The sequence below is a fragment of the Falco biarmicus genome, chromosome 4 (genome assembly GCF_023638135.1).
Source record: "Falco biarmicus isolate bFalBia1 chromosome 4, bFalBia1.pri, whole genome shotgun sequence".
Taxonomy (NCBI): domain Eukaryota; kingdom Metazoa; phylum Chordata; class Aves; order Falconiformes; family Falconidae; genus Falco; species Falco biarmicus.
In genome coordinates, this window is record NC_079291.1 from 80,999,401 (window position 1) to 81,009,817 (window position 10,417).

Sequence of the window (10,417 nt, forward strand, 5' to 3'; positions counted from 1 at the left end):
GTAATTGATTTTATGGAAAGGTCTTCCCCTCTGGCTAGGAGACCACTGTTTGCAGTGGAAACACTCAGAGGGTAAATATTGATGATGCTCATCTGTATACTGTGTTATTCCCTGGACCAGTGCAGAGATGTGTTGGAAGAAACCTCACTGCATTTCCACGCCTGGGCCATCTCACTTGTCCCATCAGGCATGGAAATCAGGGCCAGGAAGCTGCAGGCAGTTGTAGTTTTGGAGCGCGCTGCGGAGCAGCATCCCTTCTTCCATCAGAAAGTGGAAATGGCTGCGAGCAGACAGGTCAGTCGATGCATTAGGCTGCATTCAGAGAGAAAGCAGATTGCGGAAAAGTGCACTTCCAGGCAGTTTGGACTAAACATGAGAAATGGAATTAGGTCAGTAATTATTTAAATTAATTTTACATCCTTTGCAGTAGGGCAGACTGCAGTAGCCTGCTAGTCTTACAAATGAATGGTAATTTGCTAGGAAAAAAGAGGCATATTAATGATGTCAGCCTTCATTTTGGAAGTAATTGAGGCAGCAGCTTAAAGAAATCAATGTTACACAGCTAGTAAGCACTATGGTTTTGTTCATATTAACCAATTCCAAGGGATTATGGATTTTTTTTCTCCCTCTCAGCAAACAATAGAAATTCTGAATTACTTACTATTTTGAGCAGGTGAAAGAAAGATCTTTTCATGCATTGCTTTAGTAAATATTCAGAATTCTTTCCAGTACTCCAATTGTACAGGCTTGCTAAATGTCCTCTATTAATGCTCGTGCAAATCTCAATAAAAGAATTGCTCTGCCAAACAATTTGCTTCAAGGTATCTCCACTTGTTCCTTTTCTTCCTGAGAAAAATCATTGTCCGGCTATCAGGATGACACACAGGAAGTGTGCAGATGAGTACACAGACACTCCGGTTCTTAATTGTTATAATTAGCTGGAGTTTCGGTCACCAGACAATTATTTGTGCGTGGATTTCATTATGTATTGTATCCGTTCCTCCTCAGATAATGAAAGTCAGACATTTGTGGCACTGCTTGAGATTCTTTTGCCTCTCTAGTGCTTTGGGGAAACAATTTTGGTTTTTTAACAAAGGAGTTTGCATGTAGCAAATTCTTAGCATTTTAACATTTCAGCATGTATAAGCATCCCTTCCTTTCTGGTTTGCCAGTGCTGCTGCTGTTGCCATTTCTACCCACTCTGCAGGAGCATAAATTCCTGGTGGTTTTTTACCTATGACAGGGGTCTGTACAGAAACACCTGTATGGAATGACTGAGGAACGTATGGGCTGGGCGAGTTTAATGGGAGGAGGACTGCAATCCAATAGACCTCATCTCCCCTTCCCTCTTAGTTTTGCCTTCGAAAGGCCAAACCCTGCTCTTAGCATGGGATTGCTGGTGAACACTGGGCTTGTGTCTCTAGCTGGAATTTCACCCTCAGCCTGCTGTGCAGAATGTGGGTCACCTACTTAGGTTTCAAAGAGGCTTGCTACTGCACCTTGAAGTCTTAAATGAGAACTGTGCTTTTCTATATTTGGTACCTCTTTTCTTCCCTACATTTTTAAGAAACCTTAAAAATTAATGTTTCCCTAGATAATTCAGGCTGCTTCATCTCACCGCTTGTATATAAGAACTTGGGTAGACATTCCAAGATGTCCATTCTGTATCAATCAAAGCACTTAATTTCATTAATAGTAACTTGAGATACAGTATCTTTTCACCTCCACTACCCCCAGAAATCAGACAGGAGCTGTGGAGAGTAAGTACCACTGGTCTGAGCCAACAGGGAGAGTAACAGCTGGCAAAAAAAAAGCTTTGCCATCGAAAGTAACATCTCACCAAGAAGTACTTATGTAGTTTTACTGCGAGTTTGCTGTCTTAATGACCAGACACATCCTTTGCTGGGAGGACTGGACTCCCGTTGCAGGTGGTGGGGGTCTGTGGGAAGATCAATAGCTGAAGGAGCCCAGCCAGTGTGGGGATGGGCAGACCAGCACAGCACAGGCAGCACACGTGCTAGCTGTGTCACTCTGCAGCAGTGAATGCCATTGCTGCCGTAGCCCCCAAGCTTTCCTGAAGATTTATCTGGATACGAATGTGTGATTACTGTCAAATGATTAGTCCCGGTTGCTTTCGTTGACAATACGGAGCAGGGTTTCATTGTTCCCAAAGTTAAAGTCAGAAGCAAACTATTAAACACAGCATTTATCTTCCCACTGTGCAAAATGCTGTGTTTAATATAATTCCTTCTTTGAAAGGTCAGATTTACATAGTGAGCAGCAGAGGCTGCGATAGCACGGGAGGGGCATTGCTGGGCCTTTTGCTCTTTACAAAACAGTTACGGCAGCAGATAACCGAGCATCGGCTTCCCGCTTCCAGGTGGAAGTCAGGTCATAGAAACCCTGGAAGGTAAATTGTCTCAGGCAATCAAGATAAATCTGCATGGGATCCCTCCCTCCATAGACAAGCAGGTGATGCTGACACAGCTGAACTGAAGCACAAGCCCTGCTGCAGCTTCAGATCGGTACAAACGTAAACCTTTGCTGCAGCGCAGCCGAGAGCCACCATCCCACCGAGGCAGCAGGTGCCCAGGAATGAGGGATCTCTTTCTATCTCCTAGCTCTTCTGTGCTGGCCTGCAGAGAGCAGCATCTGTCTGTGATTTCTTGCAAATCATCCCTTGTGGCGGCCTGGAACCCCTTGAAATGTTTTGTCTGTAATAATTTCTTTTAAGGGTATAAATCACAGATGTTTTTCCCTGGTTTTTCTTGGCTGAGCATATCCCACCCTTCCTAAGGGCCCAGCATGATCCTGCCGTTTGCAGGCCATCTGCAGCTGGCAGTGCTGCCCACAGGTGCTTGGACAACTGTTGACTTCCATCCTGAATTATGGACGAGGTTCGCAGGGAGGCATGAAGCCCTCCTGGTTTTGCCAGGATGATCAAAGGCAAAGTTGAGGCACCTGCGTCAACTGTGCGAAAGCTACGCCAAGTCCATGATGCCACAGGATTTTTGAGAAGGAAACCCATGAGAGGTTAGAGACTGCAGGGCAGCACGCCCCGGGCTGCGTTCGGTTGGGCTTGGCTAGATGTTGACTTTACACTTAATTTAGACTAATGAAGAGAGTGAGTCTGAAGGAGATGGTCCTGGAGACCACTGAGATGGTCCTGGAGCTGGTGCATCTGGTGTACAAGGAGAAGCTGAGGGTTTCGGAGGGTTTTAACCTGGAGAAGCTGGCCCAAAGCTGTAGCTTGGCCCAGAGGCCTCTGGTGTCCGTTCCAACCCAAGTTTCCCTAACTGCGACCGCTCTTTTCCCATACATTTTGTAAAAAGGTTTTCAAAACTTCACCCTCAGAGATAGGAGTTATGATAGTGACTTGCTTACAAGGAAAAATAGGCATATTGTGTGATGGGCAGCACCGAGACTTGTGCTGTGGTTTATAGCAAGTAGCAGAGTGGCCTGTTGGCCAGGGACACGGGCACTTCATAGCCCATTGGAAGTCCCAAACTACTGTTCCTTTAACTAAAATGTTAAGGGACTAAGTATGACTTACACGTAAGGAAAAATTCTTAGAATAATTTTTAAGAAAGGATATTCTACATGGTAAAACACTTTAAATTACTAAATTCAAAGTATAGACATGTTGAGTGCTCCCTTGCTTCCTTTTTTAATTTCTGTTCTTCATTTTCCTTTCCCTGAAGTACTTCTCTTTTAGTAATTGTCAACAAGGTTTTTGACCACAGGGTAAATATTTCTGGACTCAGTCAGGATATATTTAACTGGTATGAGCCAACCCTGTGAAAGTAAATACACAGGTTTGGGTTGGAGTTGTTCCTGAGCACAGGTAGATGAGTGGTCCTTAGGCATCAGTCACAACAGAGGGATGCGAAAAGGCTGTCTCCAGAGTAAAACACTTACAACTTAACAGACAAATCTGATGGCCATGCACAGAGACCTGGAAATGAAGAGCTGAGACACTGTCAAATAGTAACACATCAGCCTTATCATCCAATTATTTGGTGTCATTCCGTGGTTAGCAGTCAGTCCCAGGTAATGCAGCTAATTAATACAATGGAAAACATCACGAGACCTTATTGTTCTTCCATGTTCTCCTACTGATTCTTCCCCAACTGCAGCTCCTTGCTCTGTTTGTCCCTCCTCCTCTCTCCATAGCAGTGGGGTCAGTATTGCTGCCTGTCTGCTTGGCTCATTGTCTCCCTGGCACTGCCCACCGGTGGTGTACCATCTCTGCCAGGCTCTTTGCCGGCCATGGGTTATGTCTGGACCAGGGGGACATCACGGTGATGTGTGAGACGGTGTGCTGCAGGGCATCGCTGCGATGAAACCCCACCAGCTTACCTTTCCGAGCCACGGGGTCTTCTGTGGCAAGCAGAAAACCACCTCCCTCTATTGACCAGCTCTTCCTGCTGCCTTTATACCAAGCTTGGCCAAAGGGAGAGTAGCTCAGAAGTCATATTTGAATTTAGAGACCTTGTGGGGAATTAGGAAGCAATGTGACTTCTCAGCTTCATGCATTACCATAAGGAAAGGGCACAGTCTTCCTCTAATGTCATTTTATGTGCATAAGGCATCGTCAGAAGAGTTGTAGCACACCGACAAGATCAGCAGTGTTCTGTTCATAGTCCAACGTTGGTGCAGTTTGGGGGTGAGCAGCTCTCTCCCACCTCCAGTGAGTTCACGTGGGAAGGGAGTTTTTGTAAACAGGTGGGTGTTCCTGTTGTACAGAAATATGTGGTGGCAGCTTCGGGGACGTTTTAAGATAACACATGCTCCAAAAGCTGCTGCAGGTTCTTTTTCTGTGGTTGTTGGAGTAACATGATGTGCGGAGGAAGACATTTGCGTTTGGGATGTGTGCTGGCACAGTTACATCTGTGCTATCTCCACCTTCCATACACACCCCCACATGAGTCTTCATGGTAAATAATTCTCCTTAGTAAAACTGCCAGTTCTTCTCCTACCAGCAAGTAAATGAATGAGACAGTGACGTCTGTTCTTAAACGAGCCAAGATTTTGAAAGGTGACTTAATTTTGAACATGTGCCACTTGTTCAGCTCTGGGATTTCAGGTTCCAGCCTGGGGTAACAAATATATCCCAAAGGATGTATCAGTCTGCGAAAATGAAAGGAGAAGGGAAAGGATTAAAATATATTTATTTTATTTTATTTTTTTAATATAAATAGACTGGAAGTATTCACAGAGAGCTCAGCATAGGGCGTGATCCCAGTCACTGAAATGAATGTCTTTCTGGTGGTTTCAGTAGAAGAAAACTGTGTGGTAACGGGGTTTTGGGTCTGAGATTTATTTCCACTCATACATGCATCAGTGCTTTTATGAATTCTTGAACGCTAATTGAAGGGTAGGTTTTAAAACTCTTTTCCTTTATTTGCCAGCCAACAACATCTGCTTCTATGGGGAATGCTCCTACTACTGCTCAACAGAGCACGCCCTGTGTGGAAAACCAGATCAGATTGAAGGTTCTCTGGCTGCTTTCCTACCAGATTTGTCTTTAGCGAAAAGGAAAACCTGGAGAAACCCTTGGAGACGTTCCTACCACAAGCGAAAGAAAGCAGAGTGAGTAGTGGTGAGCAAAGGGTTTGCCAGCTGCCAAGGGCAATAGGAAAATAAAACGGTACTGCAATTACTGCCCTCGACTGATCTAAAGCATTAAGGCTTAGGAGAACACCTGCATTTCTTCAGTGGGTCCAGCTCCTGGGAAGGGACAGAGTTCTTACACTTGCAAGGAGCTCCAGCTTATGGTCCTGAACCTGAAAGGACCTTCAATGGCGTAATTCCCTCGTGGGACAGATACCTCCAGTGGCTTTGACAGGCTGCAACAGGACCTGTCTTAAGTCCTGTCAGAGGGAGAAAGATTCACTGCTATCAGCAGCCCTGAACAAGTCTCAGATGTTTTCATCATATGACTGATGGTGCAGCTGGTCTCCTAAATCGTGAAGTTATTAACCAGATAGTTTTCAGTCTTGTGGTCTTCTTCCTTTTTCCTCATTCACAATCTTTATCAGTTGCCTGCATTACTGGAAGCAGCCTGAAGAATTTGCTGCCTCTGCCTGACCCTGCCCTCAGTTGAACGTGATGCAACTAGAGATATTTGCAAAATCACTTTTTTTTTTTTTTTTTTTTGCAATACTTAGTAAGTTTTGTATGTCACATAAAATATCAAAATGTTGGCTTTTCCAGATGGGAAGTTGATCCAGATTATTGTGAAGAGGTTAAACAAACACCCCCATATGACAGTGGGACCAGAATTCTGGATGTAATGGATATGACAGTTTTTGATTTCCTAATGGGTATGTTTCATCTTTTTCAAAAATTAAATGCAACACTTAATTAGAATAAGAACCATTTCTTTCTACACTGCTATGCATAGCTCAGCAGTTTGCTAAAGCATAGTTGAAGCTGCATTTACTGTATGTGCAGTGCTAGATGATGATGAGAAAATGCAGATTTACATGGTTGTATATTCCCATCAGTGCAGATTAAAGGAACAAAGATGTTCAAAAATGCAGAGTGAAGATGAACACAGGTCAGGCTAGTCTCCTTCACAACAGTTAAGGGCTTCACAGTTTGCTTTAGTGAGTGCTTTAGCATTGTAACATACGGCTCCTGGATGCACATGCAAAGACGGTTCATTATTGGCACATTGTTTTCAGCCTGCAGTAGTATTCACTGCTGCTTGCTCTATAAACTGCCAGAGAGGGGGAAAAAAAAAAAAGAAATGTTGCTTTGTCACAAAGGCAACTGTGATATGTATCCGGAAGGGGTTTTTTTCTGTTCATGTAACCTTATTGGAATAAAACAGTTATTAACAAGCAGGTAACAGCAACCTATTCCAAGCGTACTCAGTGGTTAACACTGAGACATTCTCATGTCAAACCTGTTCTGCTGCAGCTAATGTACCTGTAAGGTGCCGACATACATGCTTGGTCCTTGGACACAAGCCAGCATGGAAATATCCTCTGCCATTGCCACTGCTGAGATTTCTGCAATGGGCTGCAGCAGGAGAGGCCAAATCACAGCTCTGGAGCCATATGTGGCATCTATAAGTGGCTCAAGACCCCTGCCATGAAGACAAAATTCATAGCTTGGCACCGGTACTCTGCACCTTGACCTTAAAAAGCAGAACATGCCTCTGCCTGCCATGGGTGCCCAAAGAGATCTGCTCAGCTGTACCACTGCGGGAGCATCCTGCTCTATATGTTAGAGCCATAATATTGTTTTTGTTTCCAGGCATCTAGAAATTTAGACAAAGTTCTTATTAGAGGAAAACCAAGATGTTTCGTCATGGTTCACAAAGTTTAATACAATATTAGCAAAGTCAGATGGATTAACTTCCCTGCTTGACGAATGCATTTTCCCCTCCCTTAACTAAGCCTCACACCTGGCACATGTGCCCATGGCTGCTTTACGTACGGTAGCGACCCAGGGTAGAGCAGCCAGGCTCATTTTCATTGATGGAGCTCTGCTGGCTTAAGACATAGCTACCTCACAGGTGACAAGGCTCCCCAAACAGCTGAGATGTCATCATACTTGAGAGGTATTTCCTTGGTGTACCCCAGGAGGGGTTGCTGGAGGGTGGGAAGGTTGGCTTTGTCTCCTGCTGAGTCTGCTAGAGCTTAAGTATAAAAGTTACACAGAGCTTGAAAACTGCCCTGAGGCATAACAGTCCATTTTCCAGTATGGCACGCTGGGGTTTCCAGCAGTAGAAGCAAATGAGTTCAGTAGGCCCACTGGTTTCTCTGCCCTACACAGCTGTCGTGTTTGGGGAGCACTGGGCTTCTCACTGAACCATGGATTTTGTACTGCCCTGACCTGCAGGCTCAGCAGCAGCCAGAGCGAGAACAGTCTTTTTTTCTTCCTTATCCTGTAGGTAACATGGATCGACATCACTACGAGACCTTTGAGAAGTTCGGAAATGAAACATTTATTATCCACTTAGATAATGGAAGAGGGTAAATACCTTTAATAATCTTTCTAGGGAAAAAAAAGAAAAAAGTTAGTCCTTAAAACAGCCTTTGTGATGTTGTTGCTCTATCTTTAAATAGGTTTGGAAAATATTCCCATGATGAACTTTCCATATTGGTGCCTTTAAACCAGTGCTGCAGGTACGTTTCACTTCTGGAGTTGTTTCCCATTTTATACAGTTGTTTCCACTAACAGGACTGAAATGTTCAAGTGAATCTTTTATTGCATACCGCAGAGGGGAGGAGATGTTACGATCCCGCCGAGGGAGCCTGTCCCGAGCTAGCCCTGCGCGTTGGCACGAACGCGTTAAGTGCTTTGTTGAGATCAGGACCTTGCAGGCGCGTGGCTGCGAGCTGTTGTGGGAGGCTTTATTAAGACAAAATACATGTCCCATGGAACTCAAGTGGCAAAACATAGCCCAGCTTGTTAAAGAGCTTCTCAACGGCTTTCCTTGGCGCCCGTGGCCAGGATTGTCAGAGAGGGCAGGTGACATTTAGAGTTTCAGCTTCGCATGGCTGGGACGCAGGGTGAGCTGTGTGTCTGTGGCGGTGCTGGGTGTCCCTGCAGGGTGAGCTGCCAGGAGCCCCCACTGCCATTGCCCATGCCCAGCTCGGTGCCACGTGCGTCACGCTTGTCATTGCCAAGATGGACGTGGCCCTAGGAATGCTGCACCAGATCCAGCTGGTGCCTTACCCAGCTGAGGAGCACGAAGGCTGTCTGCACTTGACTGCAGAGCTGTGCTCCAAAACCTCTCCATGTCTAAGGGCTCCCATAGATCGCTGGCCAGGGGACCATGCCAGCGGCTCGTTAGGACTGTGGCACTGCCTGGTTCTCATCGTTTCACATCACATCAGGTTTTGACACTATTATTGCTATGCTGACTATAATAAGCCTTTTAGCCCTCTCAGGATCAATAGTGATGAAAACACTGATTTGCATTTTTTTTTCTCCTTTTTCTTTTAGAATAAGGAAGTCTACCTATCTGCGATTACAGCTGTTAGCCAAGGAGGAATACAAACTAAGTCTCTTGATGAAGGAATCTTTACTAAAAGATAAAATAGCTCCCATTCTTTACCAGCCTCACTTGGAGGCGATGGACAGGCGGCTGCGGATTGTCCTCAAGGCTGTTAGTGACTGTATAGAAAAGGATGGTTATGACAATGTGGTTGAAAATGACTTTAACACTGATGTTAACACTGTTACGACTGAGAGGTAGTGAAATCGCAAGACTACGTTTTTACCAGCCAAGTAAAGAAGATTCAAAGAGGAAAAAGAAAAAAAAAAAAAAAAAAAAAAGTCTTGCAAAAGACTGTGTATGCCACTTTGTGAATTCAGTGAATTCAGAAATGAGATATAATTGTTCCCAAAGTAGGTAAAGTGTAGACTCTGCAAAGGATTAGTTCATTAAGAATTAAGAAAAATAAGCCTAATGTGATGCTTTTCATTAGTTCCTAAAGAGAGATTATGAAAAGATTCAGAAAATACTCAGATCATTGACAGACAACAGTCTGATAGCAAAACACCTCCTGTCCTTTTTGTATAGAAAGGAGGCCTTTACTTAATATTTTGTATTTATATATGGTATATCTATGAAACCCCAGACCTACCTACCAAATTTAACTAAGAGGGGCGACATAGTTTTGTGACTCACACTTTATTTGTGGTGACAGTCCACTTAGTATTGTGTTAACCCTTTAAGTGCTCTAATCCACTGTATCTTATTTAAATTGAATGCTTTTTTTCCCCTGGCTACTCAGCATTTAAAGGGTTAAGGCATTATGAACTTTTAAAGGCAAAAATAATAATTATAATAATAATAATAAATACAGTGGTTACCAGAAGGGAATTTCACTAATTGTGCATTGACAGGAATACTTGAATGTTGGTTTTACAAAGTGATGTAAAATGACAAGTTGTACTATTTGTCCATAAGGAGGTGGCAGCTCTTATCTTTCTAGACTATCATAGCTGAGCTGCTACTTTTCAACTTCGCTTTTGATAGTTTTGTGTAAATATATACATATATGGGTAAAAAGCTGCTTTCAGCAGCTCTAGGCTTACTTTTGCAGCATTTTTGTGGAATTGTTTGCAACGTGGTAAAAGTGCAATAAAGATATGGCAAAATGTGTAGCCATCGTGTCTAAATGGATTCGTTTTTCACTGGAAGTCTCGTTCAGTGCAGAGCTGTACACAGCAGCTGAGTATTCCAGAAGTAGGTGTTTTAGTTGTCATCCCTATGTAGCAACTGCAAATTAAGTTTAAGTAGGGAACTGATGACTAATATACATTACAACTCGATAAGGACCATGGTGTTGAAAAATATGGAAGCATTGACTAGTATTTCAGCATCCCTTCCTCTTGCAGTTACAGCTGTAGAAACAAGCTGTAGAGCAACACCTCTAAAAGATTATGGCTT

At 43.8% G+C, this 10,417-nt stretch overlaps 1 protein-coding gene across 1 annotated transcript in view; it reads left to right on the forward strand.

Annotated features, from left to right (window-relative positions):
• FAM20C (FAM20C golgi associated secretory pathway kinase) overlaps nt 1-10,131 on the forward strand; it is a 60,800-nt gene extending 50,669 nt beyond the window's left edge. The window contains exons 6-10 of the mRNA XM_056336268.1: nt 5,412-5,592; nt 6,217-6,326; nt 7,907-7,988; nt 8,082-8,141; nt 8,965-10,131. Coding sequence (XP_056192243.1) covers nt 5,412-5,592; nt 6,217-6,326; nt 7,907-7,988; nt 8,082-8,141; nt 8,965-9,217 — 686 coding nt within the window. The 3' untranslated portion in view covers nt 9,218-10,131. The remainder of the gene's footprint in view (nt 1-5,411; nt 5,593-6,216; nt 6,327-7,906; nt 7,989-8,081; nt 8,142-8,964) is intronic.
• Nucleotides 10,132-10,417: the final 286 nt, after the last annotated feature.